Raw genomic sequence first — 22,789 nt, 5'->3', positions numbered from 1 at the left:
GATCTGCATTGGCATAGTAGTAGTTAGTGTATGAACAGAACAAGTCAAGCTCAATCTCATGATCTAAAATGCCCAGAAGAGGAACAATACGTATGAAACTCTGTCGTGCAAGATTTGTACAGAATCGTCCTTGGATAAATACTCTATGATTTTTCGGTCTCTCCACGTTCGTGTTTCTGAAATATTTGACAATTTTTGTTGAAGATCTGAAATATTTGACCATTGTTGGCTTGCTGCACCGATAACTGAGCATAATCTGTACCTAGAGAGACCAGTAATGCTGGACTAAATCATGATTTGAGACCTAATCGCTTCGTTAATCTTCTGTAAAGCAGCACACGTGTTATTTTCTTTCCCTCCTGTTTCGCTTTCGCCATTTGACGAAATCAACGAAATTCATCCGTAACATCCATGCATGATGATGAAAGACATGACTACATGACTGATTCGTGCAGCTGGTACAGAGAGTGACTGATTCCTGCATTGTATTGCCTCTTGAATATTCCGTGGCTGTTCAACTGTGTTGTGACGGTGAACATGAAAATTGCTTTTTATACGCATGCATTTTCGTTTGCAATTTGGGCTTTATTGAAGCTTTTCTATTTGTTATGTCCTCAAACTTAAAATCTTTTTTTTTAAACAGCGCACATGATATATCATATCAATGATCTTACTGTCTTGCTTCGGATTAGCAACCTGATATACTAAATCCTGCCATTTTGAAAGGTGAGGCACTAGTTAAATTTTAACACATTAATAATTTTATAAAATAAATTCAAGAGATCTTGTCGACGAAATAAAAGTGGTAGGTACACCGTACACATCATTATTGTCAAAGTCACCGGGTACTTTGATGCCTATTTGTTTCATTCACCAAGAGTCCAAACGCTATAAATTGGAGAGGAAGAAATGGAAGAATGTGACTAGACCAATATATAAAATGGATACATGTAGTCAATGTATCTCTTTTTCCCTGTGAGCGCAACCTAGGAAATGTAAAAAACTTGAAGATTTCTTTGCTAGCCAGCAAAGGGCTGCTCCAGAATGTAGACTTAGTGTAACATCTCATTTCAACTCAAAAAACTTCTCCAGGTTACAAGTCAAAACATTTTGGTTTCAGCGATGAATTCAAGCTTTAATACTCGTACCTCGTACAAAACTCTGCATTTAAGATTAAGTCCAACGGATTCCCATCTGCTACCCACTGATGTACACAAGTACTCCTCAATTCGGTATTGAATGTATTTCAAGTATAATCCAAAGCATACCTTTTTCAGCTACTTAGTCTACTCTTTTCTTAATCGTTGAGCAATGAACAGTGGTCAGACAAAAGGGAACAGATCAAAATGCAGAGTTAAACTGAAGCATCCTGGAAGGAGGGAGAACAAACGATGACATATGAAAATAGGGCTCGAATTCAGCCTTCAAGAAGAAATCAGTGGCTGTCATAAATTCGAATTAAGAAATTTTGTCCATGCCCAGTAGCGTTTCGACCTCCGTGGCTGAATTTTGTAGATATTTAGGTACGATGCAAGCGTATGGGCAAAGTCAATGATTGTACAGTGGAATTGATAATACAGAAACCATCTGCCTTTTCAAGGCTGAGTCATTTCCTATTTACAACGATCATTTTCTTATGATAATTTTATAATGACCAATTTATATGGTCTTTGAACACACATGGCTACCTGAACACTGTACAACTGTACACTGGTAAACACGTTTGTTCAGTGATCAATCCATCATTAGCATAACTAAACCAGGATGTGACTATTAAGTATTACCTTAAGATGTGAACAGAAACACTGCAGCTTCACAAGCACAGCCAACAGCTCCAGAGCATCCACACCTATCATCAGCTTATAAAAATAGCTTGAACTTGTCTATCATCTTGGCATCTTCTGATCCTTTGCTTATTTTATGGCTCTTGGTGTGAGCTGAGCACAAGTCTTCCATGCTGTACCTTGTCAAGTTGAAAGAAAACTGAACTCTCAAAGGTCAGAAGAGAACAAGCCTGGTCAGTCCCAGTGGGTCCTTGCCCAGATTGTCATGTATTTATGGCACAGCCATGCTAGTCTTCTCCTTCTGCCATTGCAAGTCTTGCAGAAACATATCCTCTTCTCTATCTTCTCTTAGTACCTTCCAAGAGTTCCTTGCTGGGTGTTCGATGTTCTTGGCTCTTTATGCAGACTTCAGCCCATCAGAGTGAAGTCTTCCACTGATCAATTAATCTGCAGGTGAATTTCACTTCTCAGCTTCTGTTCTCTTGCTTGCTGAATCGTCTCAATTCTCTGACTAGATATGTAGGTTTCTAGATTTCTTGGAGTTTACATGCTATCCTGTAAATTTGTTTACTCTCTATTTCAGTGTTCAGGAATCAGGATGACAATAGACATTCTTGTTCCATCGAATTTTGTTGTTCAAACATGAAATTGTTCAATCAGTTTTCTTTTTACCATACACTCTTCGGTCATTCTGATGTCAGAGTTTTGTACGAATCTGCAAACTTGGCTGGGAATTACTACTCTTATGTTTTCATAGCTCTCATAGAAAGAGTAAATTTGCTACTTCTGAGTGTCATCATGCAATACCTGCTTGATCTCTGGAAACCTACTGACTAATTTCTTTCTCAGGTAGCTATCAACACCTCTTTTGTATATCTGAAGATCCTAATTCCAAATAAGAGAGGCTCAAAACAATAGGAATGGGTTGCTTCTCTGTGTTCCGGAGGAAGAAGAATTCCAGAAGCCAGATTGTGCAGCATGACCAAGGTAGACTTTTGCAGTTTTTGTTTTTGTACCAACTGCTGATCTTCTGAAGCATCTTAGAACCTTACTGTAGTTCATTCAATTCTGTTCACAGACATCCCGATCACCGGCAACGTGAAAATTTACTCGTCCAAGGAGTTAAGGAAAGCCACAAGAAACTTCTGCCCTGGAAACAAGCTTGGACAGGGTTCCTTTGGCCGTGTCTACCTGGTAGGTTCAGACGTTGAGATACCAGTTGCTCTAATATCTGTTACGCATAGTTTCAACAGGGACTCTGGATCCTGTAAGGTATTACATGCCCAATTATCTTCCTGTTTGGAATACAGGCTCATAGGAACTTGCAGAAATTTTAAGATTTGGGAAATACTCCTGTTTCATGGGGCCTCAGTTACTGAATTATTAGAACATGACAGTGTTCTTCAAACTCGAGCAACTTCCTTCACTGCAACATTTTGATCAGCCCTTGTTATCAGCTCATGTTCTGACCTGATCTGTGCAGGGAAAGCTGAATAATGGCGAGAAGGTTGCCATCAAGGTGCTCTCCTCAGAGTCGAGGCAAGGAACAAAGGAGTTCTTGAATGAGCTGAGTGTCATATCCAACATAACCCATCACAACCTTGTCAAACTGCATGGCTGCTGCTTCGATGGAGGCCAGAAGATGCTGGTCTACAATTACGTGGAGAACAACAGCCTTGCACAGACCCTTTTCGGTAATGCCTGAACCTAGATATTCAGTGGTGCTACGATGCGTTTGTTCAGTCAAAATCTGGATCTCTGATGCATCATGTTGTTCTTCAGGTAAGTCACGCAGTGGCATCATCTTAGACTGGAGGACAAGGATGAAGATCTGCATTGGTGTTGCTGATGGGCTCACCTACCTTCATGAAGAGGTCCGGCCACCGATCGTCCACCGTGACATCAAAGCGAGCAACATTCTCCTTGACAGAAACCTGAGCCCCAAGATAGCAGACTTCGGGCTGGCAAAGTTCTTCCCAGGCAACATGACACATATCAGCACCAGGGTTGCAGGGACTCTGTAAGTAGTGTCTTACTTCCTGTTGATGTCCATGTCTCTTTGATTTTGCAGACATACCATATAATTGGGAAAACAGAGTTGACATATTTTCTTTTATCAGAGGATATCTTGCACCGGAGTATGCAATCCGAGGACAGCTAACCAAAAAGGCCGATGTCTACAGCTTTGGTGTACTGCTGCTGGAGATCGTCGGTGGCAGATGCCACACCGATCCCAGATTACCTCTTGATGAGCAGTTCCTCCTAGAAAAGGTGAAGCTAAATTCCAACAATGGTTTGCGGTTGATTTTACTCCCTGAACAAAATTTAGGCTCACTTTGCTCCCCTAAACTATTTCATTTGGTCCAATCTACCCCCTAATTAGATTTTTCTTTTTTTTTCTCCATGTATGAGTTGAATTTTGAGTTCAAATTTTGTGAGCAGATACAAAATATAATGCCTTATGTTAAAAAATTATACTAAGAATTTTTTATGATTATTTTCATAGGTTAGGAATATTTAATATGAAATTGATCTTAGATATACAAAACTGTATGAAAAGTAGAAGTACAGACGTGCTAATATTCAGATTACCCAATTAAACCATGAGAAATCATACTAGACATATCCTGTACTGTTTGCATTATGGACCAGTTTACATAATCACATGTTAGACAAGGACAAGCACAGAGTGCTTGTTAGAGTTGGAAGAATTCTGAAGGAAAGTGTAAGGAAGGTGCCCTTTCCGTGTTGCTACTAATTATTCAAAGCAGTTGTATACTTCCATTGACTGGCCTGTTGTGTTCCTAGCTTTTAGCTATTAGCCTAATTCTTATGAATACATCTGGTTCATTCCAAATTGGTGATTTGTGAGAAATTAACTTATCTTTTAGGAATGCAGCAAATGGGCAGACTATTAGAAACTTGCTAGGTTGGTGTAAAAAAAAGAAACTTGCTAGCTTTGAAATACCTGAAGTGCTAGAGCTATCAGATCAAGATTTCAATTTAAAGCATCTGAAATATGAAATTTCTGCTATACTGTCAGGTCTGGATGCTTTATGAGTCCGGTGATCTCGACAGCATCATTGACAGGACCCTGAAGCTTGATTTTGACACCGAGGAAGCGCGTCGGTTGCTGAAAATAGGGCTTCTGTGCACCCAGGATAGCCCCAAGATCAGGCCCTCCATGTCAATGGTCGCCAAGATGTTGAAGGGTGAGTGTGCCGTCGGTGACAAGATCATGAGGCCTGGCCTGATTACAGACGTCATGGACCTAAAAGTCAGGACAGTAGAGCCAGTCCAGTTCAGTTTGTCTCCATCAATGTCTCCTGCATTGAGCAACTCATTGTTATCCACACTTGCAGTAGCTGGTAGCACTGTTGTAGAGGAGAGTCCCTGATGGAAAGTCAGCAAGTTAAAGGACCAGATGCCTGAGAAAAAAATGGGCTGTAAATTGGATGGAGCATGGCCTGTTTTTTTTTAGTAATTTAGCACATTGTAGGAGTGTCAGTTTGGATCTATATATATCATCCTAGTTTGATTACCGATAATAGAGGTTTGAGTCTACAAGTGCCACTTAAAAATCACATACTGATTCAAATGAGAAGGTACAGAAAGTTCAAAACAGCATCACGGGCTACATGAGCTAAATCTGCTGTTGTCTGATCTTCAGATATGCATCATAACAAGGTTAAATGTTAAAGCGTATAAAAACATGAGAACAGACTACCATACTGTACACCTGTGAACGCCAAATCAAAAATTTACAATCTTGGTGAAGAAGCAAATCCAGAAAAATAGAGATGGCTTAAATTGGCACCCTTTCCGGCCAAGGATCAAAACAATGTGTCGTTACAGTTGAAATTTGTTCTACACAATATATAATAAGCAGCAGGTTCATATCAACTACTAGTTCAAAACTTCAAATAATAGACTAATTCCTCCAGCAAACAGGTCAAAGAAAGAAAAATAAAAAAAGCAGTTAATAGCAGAAGAAATAGTTAATAGCAGATGAAAGCTATAAATTGACATATCTAAAGAGTTTACACAACAGGGACAAAATTTGAAAATGAAACTCCAAGCCTAGGTGATTTATTAGTGTGATCTTCCCATTCGGTTCATTTCCATCAATTGTGTAAGAGTTACAGCACTCCATCTCTCAATTCCCTCTTGAAGTTGCGCATACAGTAGTCGCTTCACAGAGTCTATGCAAATACTAACGGTGCCGAACTCATATACCGGCATGCCATTGTAGAACTTGCCAACTCTAGGCATAAACAGCAAACCTTGCTCCATTGCATATGCCTGGATAGACTCCTTGAAGCTCAAATCCGCCATGGCTGCCCCTGGCACAGCATTGTAAGCCTGCTGTGCTGCATCAAATTGTCGCTTCTCAGTTGCTCTCAAGTAGCCCACATTTTCCCTAGCCCCAGGCTGCACCACCTCAAGTCCTTCAGCAGCTTGGTTCATCATGTCAAGACCAGCAGTTAGAAGCATCCGTATGCGCTCATTGGCAAGTAACTCTGGTGGGAAAAGGCCCTTCCAGCCCTTATACCAGTTCATTATCTCATTAAAATCAGGATTTGGTGAGCACAACCAATGGTATAGGACCTGCTGCCACTTGCTGAAGAAGTCAACTTCCAACATGTGGACCATGAGGTGTACTGGGATTGCAGATGCCCACAGCATCACCCAGTTGAACTGATCAAGTTTCTGGTTTGCTGGGTTGATCTGAAATTCTTGCAGTGCCAATCTCAGTTTAGGAATGATATACCGCACAATCAGGTCTTCCCAGCTGGCCGAATCAAACACATCCTTCCACGGAGACAACACAGCATACGCGGAAGCATCATGTGCTTGCCACACATGGAGGACAGTGCTCAACTTGTATCGAATAGAATGGCACAAGGTCTCTATCCTTTCCCTTAGCATTGGCAACCATGGGTGTACCCAGACATGGATCGGCACACTTTCCCTGCGAGGGTCCCATGAATCCACAGCAGCTGAGAGCTTTGGCATTATGACATGCTCTAGTATTGATTGAAGCAAAACAGGAGGTAGCAACTTCTTATTATCCCATAACTCAAGAAAGTTGAGCATTGGTTCCGGTTCCCTAGCCTCCCATGAATTAGTTCCTGATATCCTCACAGCCGGCAGGATGACTTCACTAACAAGCTGCACATATGGTGTCATTGATGCAGAACCATCTGAGAAGTCAAATGGTTGGTCCCCCTGCAGCAAGTCCTTCCACTTTTTCATGACATCTAACCCAAACTTCGGATCCTGAAGGGGTTGCCATCCCTGGAAGATCCGGATTAGCAGTGGGTGAGCATATCTGCAAGCAATCCATGCAATGCTGCACATCTTGAACTCCTCCTCAAATTGCACCTTCAAGCCATGGAATGTCTGAAGCAATCCATCCAGAGTGAGCATGCCAGCTGTATCATCCACGCGGACCTGCTCTAGTGTCCCTGCAATTATCTCCATCACCTGCAGCTGGCGTTTCTGTGCTGCCTCCTGCTTGGCCACCTTTTCCTTCTCCCGCACCAAGCTAGCCACCTTCTCCTGCTCCCTTCGCAGCTGCCCATCCAACCTCAGAACATCAGCCTTAGCCTCATCAACAAGCAGGCGCACATTGTACTGCAGCTCCGGCATCGGCACATCATTCGCCTCCATCTCTTGTTCTTCATTGAGCCCCTTCAAGTCCGTCAGCACCCGCGCCTGCGGCCCTCGCATGTCAATCACCTTCTGGACAACCGTGGGCTGCTCCTCCTGCTCCTGCTCGGCACGCATGGCCAGGAGCTCATTCTTCGTCATGACCGGAGCTTTCTTTGTGCTAGCCTTCTTGGACCAACGCTTCTCCTTCTTCCCTGATGTCGGCGGAGGAGCCGGGGCCGGCAAGTTCTCCTTAGCCATCATGGGCTTGGGTTCCTTGAACCCCTCAACGCTCCCCAGGCCGGCATTCTTGGGCCGCAAAGTGGTCTCCACCGGCGCGGTGATCCCCTGCTTGTTCTTGCCAAGGCCCATTCCTTTCTTGTACCCCATCATGGCCATCATCTTGGCCACCTTGGAGTTAGCCTCCAGGCTCCCGAGGGCCGCCGCCGGCTCCCCAGCATCCACCCCGGCCGCCTGGCGACGGCGCGCCACCTTCTCGCGCTCCCGCTCCTTCTCCTCCCGCCTTGCACGGGCGCCCTCCCTGATCCTGCCGAACATCGTCGGCAGCATCTCGGTGTCCCCCTCATCGTCCTGCTCCTCCTCCGCCTCCTCCTCCTTGGCAGCGGCGGCGGCGGCGCGCCCGAGCCCCGGCCGCTGGTCGGGCTCGGGCTGCGGCTCCTGGGTGGGCATGAACTTGCCGGTGGAGACGAACTGGACGGGCTTGGTGAGGTCGGGCTCCCCGCCGCCGTCCCTGCGTCGCTTCCGGCGTCCGCGGCGGCGGGACCCCTCGTCGTCCTCCGAGTCGTAGTCGGAGTCGCCCTCCGCGAACACCCCGTAGATGGCGTCGTCGCGGGTCTGCGGCGCCCGCTCCCGCCGGCTCCGGTAGTAGAACTCCCCGTCCCGGCCGAATCGCCCGCCCTCGAAGTCCCCCTCCATGTCGAACCGGTCCATCCCCTCCGCCTCCTCCGCCATCGCCGACCGCCTCTTCCACTCCCCTCCTCTCCGCTCCTCTAGGGTTAGGGTTTCGCCCCCGATTTTTTCCCCCTTTCAAAAATTTGGGGGGAGAAGAAGAATTCGGGCACGTTTGGATCAATAGCTGGCCTCGCCTTACCTTGCTTTGCCAGGCGTATCCTTGCTCGTGCCGGAGAGCGATCCGGACTCGCTCACCCAGGTCGGTGCGGAGAGGAGCGCCGCTGGGTGACGTGTCAAGATCAGAGCCGTCGGCTTCCCCGCCACGCCTCCTCGGCCGCTGGATCGGCTCCGCGGGAAGCGGGCAGCAGCTGGGTTTTACGCTTTCTCCACGGGGACACGTAGTCCGGCCGGGGTGCGCTTCCTGCGGGTCGTCCCCAACCTCTCGTCGCTTCCGGCCGTGTTGACCTGACCTATTAACCACCCGCGCTTACCATTTTCTTGCCACACCGCAAGAAGCGTCCTCGGGGGGCACGTCCTAGATCGGTGGCGCCTGCCTCTCGCCGCCGTTGCTGGTGCCTCTCCCCCACCGCCCCGCCCAGATTTTTTTTTTCTTATTTTCCTCCCGTCCCGTCGGTTCTCGGAGGTTTCTTGCCGTCTCCTCCCCCCGTCGGTTCTTGAGGTACGCTGTGAATCCCCCCCGGCGCCACAATCCTCTTGCTGTTTCGTTAGCTGGGTGGAAAGCTTGGTGGCATCGGTTACGTTTGGTAGCGAGATCTAATCGCGAAGCTAGACATGAGCAGCCGCCGTGGGGGATTTGGGATTAGGAAAGATAAAATCGGAGCTTTGGTTGATGGTTCCAAGCTTTCTGTTCATGCTAGTGCTGATCTTGCACGATCTAAGCTCATTTGGATAATCTCTGCTATCTGGTTGGTGTGGGGTTGGACGATATGGCTGGGGTTCATGTGACTCGTAGAACAAGAAAAGGACAAGATTGCTGTAGCGGGCTTAGGATGGAACTGTGAATAGGATTGGTTTGGTGTTTATGTGTATGTGCTCATCCTGTGCGGCTTTGGCTGGAACTTTGCAGGCATGCAGAGCCAGATCGTGTGCCACGGGTGCAGGAGGCTTCTACTCTACCCCAGAGGCGCTCCGAGCGTGTGCTGCGCGGTATGCCGTGTGGTCAGCACCGTGCCACCTCCAGGTAGCGAGTCTGAGCTTTGGTTTCTCTTGTTTCATAAACGAATGTCAAAGGCACATGTTTTTGTGGCACCGCACATGAACAAAAAGACACATTGAGCTTTGGTTTCGTAACAGCAAGAGAAATACATGGGCTGGCAGGACTGGTGATGCAAATACATGTATGTGACAATTAAAGGGGTGTAATGGGTCCGGAGCGTTGGAGAGGTTACCACTATTGCAATCTGGTCTTGCATCAGATAAATGCTGTATTATATTGTTTCAGTATCAAGGGAAATACTAAACTTAGAGATGTATGACAAATTTATATGGTTTTGATGAGCGGAGGTGGCCTGTCTATCCGTCTTTTATCGCAGCTATATATTATGCGTTGAGTGTCAAGAGTGTGTACAAGTAGTGATATCATGTATAGTTTAGTAGGACAACCAGTGGCAGAGGGATGTACTCTGCTTCACCTAATTATGTTTGATATCTTTCAATTTGCAACTTTCATACTCATGATCCCATTTACAAAATATTTGTTGTTCAATCATACTGAGTGTCGATGCATAAATGCATCATAACAAGTTGGTGCCCATAAGTAAATGTAACAGTAAGATTCTAGATGCGTTATTTAGATGTCATGTTTAAATGACCTTGCTGTTATTCCAGGTCTATTTATCACCAAATTGCCTTACAAGATCTACATCACAGGCTACTTTGTCATGTTTTTGCTTATGTCAGCTGCTCACTGATAGGCTACTGAGCTTTTCTGCAAATGTACATTTGACTGTTTTGGGGCATCACTTTCCATGCTAACTACGTTCCTCTTATTTGTTGCTATTCTTCTTATTTGTTGCTATTCCACATCCTTGTTGAGGGAGTAAATACAATAAAAGTTGTGCTTCTTAGAAAAGTAGATATAATGTCAGTTATAGCTGCACAGAGCTACAGACTCTAGTGTCCACTGATTTGAATTGTGGTGATGCAAATGTCTCTGTAGAAAATATTAGGAGCTGCAAGTGCTTCAGTGAAAAGCTTGAGAAGAAGCACCATGTTGTCCACATTCACACAATTATATCTACCTCTTGCTTCTTACATGGGATTCTCTTCTCCCTTGCCTGACAACTCTCATTAATATGGACTGCTTTACACTATTCTTTCTTACTGTCATCTTGTGTGTGTTTTAGTGTTTCTTCCACCGTTCATTGACAATGATTGCATGTGATTGCTCAGTAATTTAAATGAGACTGTTGGCTATCTTTTAATCATCCATAGGCCATAGCATTGAAGCTGTATAGCACCATGAGCTTTATATTGGATTTGTATTGCTTGATAATCAAGTTGGCATGCTTATGAAATAATGGGCAAATTTCTTGTGCAGGAATGGAGATGGCTCGACTTATTTGTGGTGGCTGCCAAACATTATTGATGTATACTTGCAATGCAACAACTGTAAGATGCTCATGTTGTGACACAGTCAATCTTGTCAGACCAGGTACTGATGTATGTGTAGACTTATCTTGCAGATCCTGAATCTTGTAAAATTTTATCCACTGACATGCTGAAATTCAAGAGTAGGATGCATGTTCTATAAAGGAAGAAAGTTGTTTTGCTGTTAAATTCTCGAACAGCCTAATTGATGATACTGTGTGTTAGTAATTTATCTTCCCCTAGGTGTAGTTACATTAGGATAAGTTTCTTACATTTTGAAAATCGCATAGGCCAATCTGTCAGTAGATTGGATCACACTTCCTTGCTAACTGGCAGCAACTAGCACTAATGCAGATCAGTGCATTATACTCTCCCTGTTTCTGAGTTGGGCTCTTCTCATCCTTCTGGTGGTTGGGGTGGGGACTGGGATTTGCACATGCATATGTGGGAAAGAGATATCTTTTTCTATAATGGTGGTTTATAACTATATAAAGCAATCCAATCATGGGAAATGTAAACACAATAGGCGGATTACTCTATTGCATTTCTATCCTTCTGTGTGTGCAAGTGTGTCTCACCTTCAGAGTTGAAGTTTCCTTTATGCATGCACACGTGTTGTATGATGATATCATGTATTATTATCTTCGCCTTGATCTTTCAAAAATTACCTTCGCCTTCTCAACTTCATTAAATCTTTTTGTTCATTCTGCAGTGAGTAGCATAGCTCATGTGAACTGTGGCCGGTGCCAAACAGTGTTGATGTATCCATATGGAGCACCATCTGTCAAATGTGCCATCTGCAACTTCATTACAAGTGTTGGTGGGGTATGTTAATTTCCTTTATGGGTCTGCCTGTGCTGCAAATGGTCCAAGTGCCTAGTGACACCCACCTGATTCCAACATATTTATGTTCGTAGCATCAGGTACCAACTGTGAGACCTTTGCCACCCACGCTGCCTGCATCAAGTGGAAATTCATATAACATTCCGTCAACTTCCGCGGTATGTTTATTTGATGAGCTCTCTGGAAATCCATACAAGTTTAGGGTGGTTTGTCTCTTCTAGTTAGTTACCTTTTCTTTTTCCTGTCTTGGTGCAGCCAATGAGTCAATCACAGAACGTAACTGTTGTTGTTGAAAATCCAATGACAGTAGATGACAAGGGAAAATTGGTAAGCCTGTTCTGCAGTTTGCTCTTGCTTGTGCATTTGCTGTGCCCAGTAAAGTGAAGTTTATTTTTTGCGTGCTCACATCACTTTGTTTGTGCACAGGTGAGCAATGTTGTAGTTGGGGTTACAACTGGTGGAAAAAAGTGACATATCAGAACCCAATGTAACTTTGTTTTATGCTTAATACCTGAAAAAGTTGAAAATACCTTGTATCATACTGCTGTTTGGCGATTGGTTGCTCGACAAAAGGAACCCCTGAAGAGCATAGGGGCAAAGCTCGCATTTGCCCCTTTGATCATGCCAGAACGAGCGAAAACGAAGTGCGGGTGTGGATACTCAGAAACTGTAGCTTGTTACCCTTGATTCTTTTGTATGTAATATGGGCTCTGTTAGACCTCACTGTGTGATCAAACTCCTATCCCGTGGGTGCTTGCAGCCTTCTCAGTGAATAATGACGACAAAACAAACATCACAAATGGCTCTTGAAATACAGTGTTTTAATCAATCTGGATGTTGGTGAGAATCAATCTGGTAAATGCTAATCGCTTCCCTTTCGGAGTTTTGGACTGAATGCAGAGACAGAAATGCATTATTCAGGTCTGGTTCTTTGAAGCACCTATATTAATCTCCTATGTAAAATTGTTTATTTTCGTGCTGCTGGTACGAATTAAAGGGATAGTAACTGTAGATGTGTAAAGACTATCTTAAAAAATGCTACAGGCTTGTACAAATGAACGAACCTGTTGTCTTGAGTTATAAAAGTCCTGGCATTCCAGTAAAAAAAAGAAGAATGGCATTCCAGTAAAAAAAGAAGAAGAGGAAATTCCTTATTTGACACTGGAAGTTGAGTTAATTTCTTTCATGACCCTGAAAAGTTTTAAGTTTTTCCTTTCTAATATGATACCAACTTCTAACTTTCCTTCCTTATTTAACATTTGACATTTCCGTTACTTGTGTTAGTTAACTTTCATTCCTTATTTGACATTTCCGTCACTTGTGTTAGTTAAGTCAGGTAAAACGATCTACAAATCACCTCCAAAGATCATGAAACTTTTTGTAGTGATACAACAAATGAATATGAACCCATATTTATTAAAAGGACACGTATACCTTTACGGTTTTAAAATTAAAATTCACCTACTTATGCTACCTTTATAACTTCTCTGAATTTTCATGGCACCAAAACACTTTTAAAAATTATAAGAAAATAACTAATATTCTCACATAAGATGTTGTAACTCATTAATTTATTTCCTAGCAAAACTTACATAGAGAATTATGAAGAACCGTAAATTTGGGAAAATTTAAAACAACCTTGTAATTCTTCATGTAATTATGATAGAAAATAATTTTATAAGTGACCACATCTCATGCTTCAAAAGTAGTCAGATTCGGTGAATTTTAATTTGAAAATAGCAAAGGACATGTACGTGTTTAAGCAAAATGGACTCATCTTCATTTGTTCTATTATCAAAAAAAGTTCATGAATTTTGGAGGTGATTTAATGGTTGTTTTGTTCGACTTGTGTGACAAAAGTGATGAAAATATCGAATAAGGAATAAAAGATAGAACTCAGTGTCAGTGTCAGGATGAAAATTAAAAGAATTTAGTCATCTTCTAGTGTCAAATAAGATTTTTTTTTAAAAAAAGACTTGGTACAACTAGAAAAACCAGTCTCGATGCAAATCGTCACATTTAAAAACCGTAAAACGAAAAAATTGGGGTGAGAGAGATTCCGAGTATACTAGAAAAAACAGTCTCGCTGCAAATCGTCACATTTTAAAACCATATAAAACGATAATAAAATTAGGGTGAGAGAGTCTCGAAATCTCGACCTTAGGATCACTCGCAATAGCTATGAGACCTACGCGCTAGCATACTGCGCCACCACCCCTTTGGCCTAACACCAAAAACGTCTATGAACACACATATAACTCTTCAAACACGTCTTTCCACGGTAGCTGCATCTACCGATGAACTCAATGCCCGTTTTCCTTTCCAGTGGCGCGCCAAATTTTCTCTTTCCTCAACATTCCTTCTCTCGCACTCCTTCACCCTTCTCTGCCAAACCAACCTTTTGTGTAAACCTGAAAAAAAAAGAAGAAAACAACATGTACATTTCTTCTCAGACACTCATTTCCCTGCTCATGCAGACCACAGGTTCTAACTTTTATCCAAAGCACTACCTCTTCTTTGACTAATCAGCTGGACATACAATTCGGAACAGAGAAAGGCAAGCCAAGACCAAAACTTCTTCAATGAAGAATCGGCAGCACAAGTAACCCAAACTTGCAGAAACCGACCGGCGATTACCCAACAACACGCATCATCTTTTTTTCTGACATGAACTGACAGCCACCATATAATCTCGGCACAAACGCATCGATTCCATTCGTGCAACTGAATGCTCACGTGCAATTCACGAGCACTGATCGCTCCATGGACCTCGAGCATGGCAGCAGCAGGAAGCCCTCTGCTGCACCGGCGGCGGCTGCGACGCCGACGACCTGCAACAAGCTCCTCAGGGACAGGCTCGCCGCCGTGCAGCCGGCCGTGCTGCGCGCCGCCGCGGCCCTGGCCACGGCGGTGGCGGCGGCGGTCATGGCGCTCAACACCCAGTCCTACACCGCGGTGGTCGCCATCGTCGGCACCCGGCCGCTCACGCAGACCTTCACCGCGAAGTTCAGAGACACGCCTGCATTTGTGTAAGCCTGAAAGGCCTCTGCTTCATTGCCAAAACAGTTTTTCTTTTCTTTTTTTTTCTGATGAATCGTCGGTGTTTCAGCGCGTGTAGCAGTAACTGTGGAAGGTGATGGATTTGTTTGAGCAGGTACTTCGTCATAGCCAATGCCATTGCCGGTGTGTATAACCTGCTGGTGCTGATCATCAGGCGCCTAATTCTGCGGCGGAGGACATCGAGTTTGGTCGTGCAGATGCTCGACATGGTGATTCTTTCTGGTCTTCTGTGTTCAGTTAGCTAACTGAATACCATTGATTCAATTGATAGTAGCACTAGTTCGCTTGAAGACAACTTAATTCAATAGTAGTATCACCATAAATCAACTCTGAAATAGTTCTCTGAAGTCTGAACAAGACTACCACATCAACGATCAATTGAATGTAAGAGGGAATGAGACAAACTGTGCATTTGCAATCACTCTGAGATGATTGCTCGCGGAAAATGTGAGCCGTCACACTACATAACGCAGCCAAACCTGGTCAGAGAACGCAGAACAGAATTTGGAGCCTTATAATAATGATGCTAGTGTGCTATTATAGAAGTATAAATTTCAGCGTAATCAAGAATCTATTGCAACTGTCCAAAACCAGTTGCCTGACTGAAACTTCTGTTGCTGTACTTGCATAGGGATGTACTGTAGCTTATCTGACAAATGTCAAACCAATGCCAGTTTATATGGATACACATCATTATTTTCCCTCTGTTGTCATTGGTCCAGGTGATCATGGCTCTGTTGGCTACCGGTGCCGCCACAGCGGCCTCGATGGCGGAGCTAGGCAAGAACGGTAACTTGCACGCACGGTGGAACCCGATGTGCGACAAGTTTGGTTCCTTCTGCAGCCGTGGAGGCATTGCGATCGTTTCATCGTTCATCGGTGTCGTCCTCATGCTGGCACTGAACCTACTATCAGCTGCATCCAACGCTCACCGGCCCAATGTGGCAGGCCAATGAGTAGTCCATATCTCAGACAGCTCATCCACAACAGTGCACTGTTTCAGCATTTGGATCTCACTCTGGGGGTCAAGGCAACACAACTGTGAGCTGCTCTGATACACATGTGGGGGAGCTGGATCACAGCATTGAGTGCTGCCAAATTTGGTGTCAAACTGTTCCATGTTGCTTGGCCTGAAATGGGTATGCCAAGAGTACAAAAGCACATAGCTGCAGTTGGTTATTATATTGATCTTTGGTTAGACCAGTTCTTACAAAAGTTTGTGTAATTACTCTATTGAATGTTTCTAATCCTTTGTGGTTGTAAGTTGTAACAGGCAATGCTGTACAGATGCTACTTTATTTTCTTCAGGGTGCTACTTTGCAGACAGTTCTTACATAAATCTGAATATTGAAGCTGTGCCTGAAGTTCAGAAGGAGACATCTGAATGAGAAGTTGTTTGGAGTAGCATGGGATGTTGATCCATCCAAACAGGGTCTTATTTATGCACAATAATCGAATTTATTTTCATAAATGTAGGAGGTTGTCCAAGTGTTCCTTTCAGCAATCTCTACAAATTAAGAATTTAATTAATATCTGGCTCAACGCATCGACCTAACACTCTGAAATCACAGTCTAGATATATGTTCATGTATTGGACTGACATGGAGAAGAAACTGTGAAATGGTACCATGTATCTAAGCGAATCTAGAGTGCAATCTTACATTTGCATAATATTGCAGGTAGCCTAAAAAAAATAACAAATTGTTGCAAAAGAACAGAGAAGACTTTGATGTTTCAGTACCTAGCAACCATCACCTTGATGCCAGCACATCTTGCTCTTTCTTTTCTGTCATGTAACCTTCCAAATTGTACTCCTACAAGATGAGCCAAAGAGGTGTACAGGACGTTGTATTTATAAGCGTACGAGTACTAGTACTTATAGAACAAAGTACAGCAAAAGCAATAAGGATCGATCAAGGCCTCTTTCTGAAAGGTGCAATGAAGCACACAGGTCATCAGTGGTCACTCACTCATGCAGTTGGCCAGCAGCATATCAGGAACAGTGCAATGGAAAGCCAGGAACTCTCAACTTACTGCTTGATTACCATGCTTGTCATTGCAATAATACAGCAGAAAAGAAAGATGTTATGCACAAGGAGATGCCTGGATGTGACTGTCATGCCTACTTTCCTGAATAAATATCATGATTGAATTTGGACCAGTACTGTATCTGGATGGCAGCTTGTGCGTTCTGAATTATTGTACATGCTCTGTTGCTGTTACTGCGCTATTATTAGGATTCAGGCACAGCAAAACAATAAATCTGAAATTCTCTTGATCACTCAATCCTCTGGTCCTCTACATCTGAATATACACACTTCAACAGCCATTACAGAGTATCACTCCTAATTTTTGCCTGCCTTATCGAAATCGACAGAAAAAAAATGTTGCATGTTCTACTACTCACACATAAATATTGTACTTGTACCACACAATAAGTAAATATAGTTCATATGGAATCATCAATCGCTTGTGCTTGCTGAATCAATTTCCCTAGAAGTGATTCATCCAAGTGGAGGTTGCAGCAGTACCAGCAGCCATCTCATGCGGCAGGCTTGGCACCACCTCACCTCCAAACTGGCTCAGCACTGCCTTGAGCAACTTCTTGTCGCAGTTCAGAGGATCAAAGCAGCCGCCAAGCTCAGGCAGGCCATGGTCCAGAAAGCTCATGCCATGGCTGCCAGTGACCATGGGCAGGTAGCATGGCTGAGCTGCTGCAGCACTGTTGCTGTTGCTGGCAATGTTGTTGAAGCTGGAGAAGCAGGGCACCTGCTCGATTGCGCCGGCGGTGGTGTTCATGGCGGCCTGGAGCTGTGCTAGGGTGGTGTCCATGAGGGGTGGCAGCGGCGGCGAGCTGGTTGGTGCGGTGTCATGGCCGCCATTGGTGGCGAGGCTTCTTGACGCCTTGGAGCTGGCGCCTCCTGGTAATTTCTTCTTGCAGATGACTCTGCACAGGACCCAATCTTCATCCTGTTGGTGACGCATGGAAGATCAGTGAAAACATCTCGGTTAGTTCATTGAATGCAGTCTCGTTAATCACTTGGACTGTACTAACACTAATTGCATCACTGATCTGGTGAATATACTTTTCTAGTTCTACGGACCTGATCCAAGCCTTCATGTAAAATCATGCATCGTTTAAGAATTAAGATACCTATCTTTCTGTTACTTCAGAATGTTCTTCTTTTAGTTTTTCAAAACTAGAATTGGTTCTTATAATATTAATGTCTGCACCTGTTAATTCAGGATGTTCTGTGAAGCGGTGCAAAAGGCCTTCTGTGTTCAAGAAGTATAATATCAAAAATAAAATATATTGGCCAAATATCAATCAAAAATAAACGAAGAACTTCCTACAATAAATAAACGAAGGAAAGAGACAAGTAGAGATGTTCATCTCATACGAACAGTGTGACAAGTCTTGACAACGACTTTTCAGTAGGAAATATGCCCACTACAAGTCATTCTCTTATAGAATAGATGTGCCTAGCTCACAGTTTGTACCTACGCTATGCAATTAATTTTTTATTTGGAAACTATCTAAAGATAATTGGGTTCCAGAACGCCTTAAACAACACATTTTAAAGTAAGATGAAGCATATTTTGATAATTCATTCGATTCATAGCAATCTAGTATTACCAGTAGCATTGTACACACGTTACCTTGGAGGATTGCTCAAGTGTACCCTCCATCCTGTACTCATGCATCACCCACTCCGTCTTCCTCCCCTTAGGGGCCCTCCCTTGGTAGAAAACCAAGGTCTTCCTCATCCCCACCAATGCCCCTCGCCGCGCCACTGCCCGATCCTTCCCAGTAGCCTTCCAGTAACCTGAAACCGTAGCCCGGTTTGTCCGCTGCCCCGTCGCATACTTCCGGTCCTTGAGGCTGAAGAAGTACCATTCCCTAGGCCCAACTGCTGCCGCCGCTGGTCAACAGAAAACAACAACATGTATCAAGAGATCAGAAGAAGCAATAACATTGATCGCAAAGCTATCATTAATATTGATCACACACTTAAAGCTACAGAGATGTTCTTGTTTTCTTGCGCGCGCTCATCTTTCGACAGTGACACCGACACGTTTCGGTATGCCGTGAATTTAGGGGGTCAACCTCCTCCATTTTCACCTCTCTCTCTCCCTCTCTCTTTTTTCCTTCATAAAAGTCATTTTGGGCATTGGCCGGTAGGGAAAGCTATTCATGGGCAGTAGTTGCACATGTTGAACTGCTGATGGATCACCTTGTGGTCGCAGTCATGTGCACTATGAGTGGAAAAGGGGTTTTTGCTACTGGATGCTGAGGTTTGGAGCCACTAGAAGAAATAGCATGGGGACTGCCTTGCCATAGCTTGGACCTGGTGTGGTGATGCAAAAGAGAGGACACGTGTGCGGCCCACACGGAGGGTGTGCTGGGAATCTGAGATCTCATGCGTAAGATGTGATTTGCAGTTTGTTGCTCTCTGATGGCCACTAATTTGAAATGCCCAGGAACTCAGGATATATCGATGTAGATGTACTGAAAGTGTTACAAAAATGAATCGTTAATTAAACTCGATTAATAATTAACCTACAGTTAAACAAGTGGTGTCGTGGTGTAGTTGGTTATCACGTCAGTCTAACACACTGAAGGTCTCCGGTTCAAGTCCGGGCGACGCCATTTTTTTTGTCCATCTCTTTGCCCATGCATCCATATTTCTGTTCATGTGCTCCCCCTACTCTTTGTTTTTTATACCATTATGATATGAATTGAAATAATCTTTTTTGTAACCAGTATGATCAAAACTTGGATAAATTTTGGCTGTAGGTCACATGTTTTTAACTTTGCTAAGCTAATGTGATATGAATGCTAGTATATGTATACCGTAATTAAAAGAACTAGTCGAGTCATGTCTTTATAAACATAAGAAAAGTTAGTAACATCGATCACTTTGAAAAATAGAGAAACAAATATGCAATATGTCATGTGACTACAAGCTTCATTATTTTTTCAAAAGTTGAATACAGTGTACATACTATAAAGTTGTGCACCTAAATTGTGGGAATATATAGAACGAATATATATATAGCGCAAGACCCTAAAACCAGCAATTTTATTCCACCTCAGAAAGTATTTTGGACACAAACTGAAAGAGGCTGCAGAGAAGATTCGTTGATCCCAGACGTTAATAAAAGTTGGCCCTAGAGTGTGTAGCAAATGGAATATTTCCCATTGCGGATAAGGGAAAATGCTAAAGTATAAAAAGTGAGAGCATTTCTAACCCAGGCAAAAAAAAAGGTGAATATTTTTACTCCGTTCTGTGAGGTTGTCAGGTTATTCTTCAATTCGATCTCTCTCTATATCATTTTTCATGACAAATTGCGCAAATATCGGTTATTCGAAACATTCGCCTAAAGCTAGATAATAACATGAGCGCATATCTAACACGAAAAAGCAGGTATAATCTATATGTTCTGTGATTTTCCTCTTGTTTGATTGAAAATGCTAAGAATTATGTGTACTGCAGTGCCCTTAGCTAGATCTACATGTACTTTCTTTTCTGGAAAAAGACCTTCTTGTTATTATAGTCTTCTACCAAGTACACGTACTCTGATAGTGACGTTGATATTAGACTGCCACATGAGGTTTCAAAACAAATGAGAATTTTTTATGCGATGAATTAACTATATGTAATAGTACTGAAGGCTAGAACAAATTCGAATAATTCAACCGAGATGTATCTGAATTGCAAGTAACTACTACATGATTGCTTTATTTCAACTCAATGACTAGAAATTATAGGAGGCATCAACTTCACAAAAGGAAAAATAAATCAAGTATGGAAAATACATATACTAACAGGAGAAATAAAAGAAAGGGATAATCTGAAGATAAAATACTAGATGATTTTTAAGGGTCTGTTTAGGTATTAAGAGCGAAATTGTCCTTGACGCAAATGGAAGGAAAAAAGAAAGGGTGCAACTTAGTGTATGCACAGCACATTGGCAACTAGTGGCGTTTCTTCACGCAGAAGCAATCGAGGATCCCAAAATAGCTTTAGGAAATAAAAAAAAGATAGCACAAAATAGGATGGAGATCATATGTATTCGATGAGAAGAAAATCAAAACTAAAGGATCTCCTTTTTATCCGGGGGAATGATCTCTCTCTCTCTCTCTCCATGCCCACGTCAACTGGGTGCAAGTCATGGCTAAGCAATTGAGATGTCAAAAGGATCGGAACAAACTTTAAGATTTAGGGAAAGAGAGAGGTGGGCTGATCGAGTTGAACTCACCAGGGAGATCCCATGGCTCAACCTTGTTGAGATCGACGTCGACCATGGGCGGCCGGCGGCCGGAGAAGCCGACCTTGCCGCCGAGCTTGGGCCCGAGGTAGTCGCAGATGAGCTCGTCGTCCCTTGGGTGGAACCGGAACCCAGGTGGCAGCTCCGCCTCCACCATGCTCAAGAAGCTTATCGACATGATCTCTCCCCTATCTCTCCTACCTCTCTCAAGCTGTGAGATGAGAGAGAGAACAGGAATAGGGAGAGAGAGAGACGGAGGGGAGGAGGGAGAGAAACTAGCCTAGTAGCCAAGAAGAACTGAGATATGTGCTTTGTGTCATGTGACAAGTTGAGAAGAAGAGGGGTTTATAAGGTGGTTTAGGTGGTGGGTCTCCCTCAAGCTTCTCATCTATCCCTTTTCCCCCTCTTTCCATTTTTTTCCTTTTCATTCCACAAATAAGGGCAGCACTTTCCAGGTCAGTACAAGAGACTAATAGATGCTACAGTATGTGCACACCTCTCCATATATGCATATTGCACCAAGAAAAAATCCCTTAAAAATATATATGTAAAAGGAAATTAGGGAGAAAATTAAAGGAGGCAAAAGAATCTATAAAATTAAGGCAATCCTTGGAATAGAACTGAAAAGGCTGGATTGCTATCCACCAAGGATGTACAAGCAAGTGCACCACTTGTCAGCTAAGTTGTAGCTGCCCTACTCCTTCAAGTCAAATGTTAAATACTTCTGAAGGAAAACGAAAAGTTCAAGTATATCATGTTACGTGTAGAGCGCCTACATACACTATGTTGAAAAATATTATAAAATATTCTGCCTAGAAAATAAAAAAATGGATTTTATAGGAATGAGGATTGCCGTAAACGGGAAGAAGATAAACCGCAAAAGGACTCCTTCCAACCTGATCACTGGGAATAAAAACTGTTTATTTTACCGTACCCCCCCCCCCCCCCCCAAATTGAAGACCAGTACCTGCTCTCTCCGCAACAAAAAGAATAAGAAAAGCTCAAGTCAGCGTGTTTTCATCTTCTTGATCCTAAGAAAATTGCAATACTGGTCGCTGCAACAACTCCTGCCCACGTATTCACAAATACGTAGCTTGCAAGCTGGCGCTGCCGTCAGCTAATTCCAGGCAGGTTTCTGGCGAGACCGTTCTGCTTTCACCTACCTCGTGCGTGCTAAAGCCTTGCTGCGGATCAGATTATGACCGGGTTTCGTTCTGTCCACACCTGGATGTAAATAAACCGAGTCCTGCTATGGCTTTGGAATCTGGAAAAAATCATCCAGCCGAGGAGGCGTGCGTCGATCAGGATCGAGCGCCGGCGGCTAAGGACGACGATGACATCGAGTGGACGGCCACGGCGTAGCCATGAAGAACGAACGAACCCTAGCGCCTGCCTCGAGATCGGCGACGCAATTTCCAGCCGCCATTGATGGCCATCCCATGTAACCTCCTCGATCAGGAACCGGAACAAGCGAGACCTTCCGCAAATCCGCCGAAGACTCGGATAAAATCCAAGCGAAATCACTGCGGTCCAAACATGCTCTTAGACACCGAGACTAACAAAGACTTGCGCAGTCTTCGATCGGCAGAGGGTGGAGGTGGGCTACGTGGCACCACGGGCAAGGCGACACGTGCAGCCTCCCGGTAACAGGAAGC

The 22,789-nt window shown here is 43.6% G+C and overlaps 5 protein-coding genes and 1 non-coding gene across 8 annotated transcripts; 4 read left to right on the top strand and 2 right to left on the bottom strand.

Moving 5' to 3' along the window:
• The first annotated feature begins 1,962 nt into the window (after nucleotides 1-1,962).
• Nucleotides 1,963-5,368, top strand: LOC117849728 (cold-responsive protein kinase 1). The gene is made up of 7 exons (XM_034731384.2): nucleotides 1,963-2,237; nucleotides 2,634-2,771; nucleotides 2,863-2,978; nucleotides 3,268-3,478; nucleotides 3,567-3,804; nucleotides 3,905-4,055; nucleotides 4,828-5,368. The coding sequence occupies exons 2-7, from the start codon at nucleotides 2,705-2,707 to the stop codon at nucleotides 5,179-5,181; spliced, it is 1,137 nt and encodes a 378-aa protein (XP_034587275.1). The 5' UTR covers nucleotides 1,963-2,237; nucleotides 2,634-2,704; the 3' UTR covers nucleotides 5,182-5,368.
• A 411-nt stretch (nucleotides 5,369-5,779) lies between these two features.
• On the bottom strand, nucleotides 5,780-8,584 carry LOC117849727 (septin and tuftelin-interacting protein 1 homolog 1). Its single transcript, XM_034731383.2, has one exon. It carries the CDS (start codon nucleotides 8,406-8,408, stop codon nucleotides 5,877-5,879), a length of 2,532 nt encoding a protein of 843 aa, XP_034587274.1. The 5' UTR covers nucleotides 8,409-8,584; the 3' UTR covers nucleotides 5,780-5,876.
• A 192-nt stretch (nucleotides 8,585-8,776) lies between these two features.
• LOC117849732 (protein LOL2) lies at nucleotides 8,777-12,648 on the top strand. 3 transcript variants are annotated; one of them, XM_034731388.2, is made up of 7 exons: nucleotides 8,777-8,920; nucleotides 9,436-9,549; nucleotides 10,909-11,022; nucleotides 11,671-11,783; nucleotides 11,876-11,959; nucleotides 12,057-12,128; nucleotides 12,228-12,648. In XM_034731388.2, the coding sequence occupies exons 2-7, from the start codon at nucleotides 9,438-9,440 to the stop codon at nucleotides 12,270-12,272; spliced, it is 540 nt and encodes a 179-aa protein (XP_034587279.1). In that variant the 5' UTR covers nucleotides 8,777-8,920; nucleotides 9,436-9,437; the 3' UTR covers nucleotides 12,273-12,648. The 3 variants fall into 3 exon arrangements, with proteins under 3 accessions (XP_034587279.1, XP_034587280.1, XP_034587278.1); XM_034731389.2 differs by having other exon boundaries at nucleotides 8,789-9,027; nucleotides 11,882-11,959; XM_034731387.2 differs by having other exon boundaries at nucleotides 8,798-9,027.
• A 1,643-nt stretch (nucleotides 12,649-14,291) lies between these two features.
• Nucleotides 14,292-16,416, top strand: LOC117849730 (CASP-like protein 1B1). Its single transcript, XM_034731386.2, has 3 exons — nucleotides 14,292-14,830; nucleotides 14,956-15,070; nucleotides 15,584-16,416. Exons 1-3 carry the CDS (start codon nucleotides 14,565-14,567, stop codon nucleotides 15,815-15,817), a joined length of 615 nt encoding a protein of 204 aa, XP_034587277.1. The 5' UTR covers nucleotides 14,292-14,564; the 3' UTR covers nucleotides 15,818-16,416.
• Nucleotides 16,417-17,119: 703 nt separating this feature from the next.
• Nucleotides 17,120-21,465, bottom strand: LOC117849729 (NAC domain-containing protein 21/22). The gene is made up of 3 exons (XM_034731385.2): nucleotides 21,126-21,465; nucleotides 18,522-18,784; nucleotides 17,120-17,831 (listed from the first exon to the last, which is right to left on the bottom strand). Exons 1-3 carry the CDS (start codon nucleotides 21,310-21,312, stop codon nucleotides 17,355-17,357), a joined length of 927 nt encoding a protein of 308 aa, XP_034587276.1. The 5' UTR covers nucleotides 21,313-21,465; the 3' UTR covers nucleotides 17,120-17,354.
• Nucleotides 19,439-19,512, top strand: TRNAV-AAC (transfer RNA valine (anticodon AAC)). The gene has a single exon. It is a non-coding gene; the product is annotated as a tRNA-Val (tRNA).
• Nucleotides 21,466-22,789: the final 1,324 nt, after the last annotated feature.

The sequence above is a fragment of the Setaria viridis genome, chromosome 3 (assembly GCF_005286985.2).
Source record: "Setaria viridis chromosome 3, Setaria_viridis_v4.0, whole genome shotgun sequence".
Taxonomy (NCBI): domain Eukaryota; kingdom Viridiplantae; phylum Streptophyta; class Magnoliopsida; order Poales; family Poaceae; genus Setaria; species Setaria viridis.
This window is presented reverse-complemented; position numbering and strand designations above follow the sequence as displayed.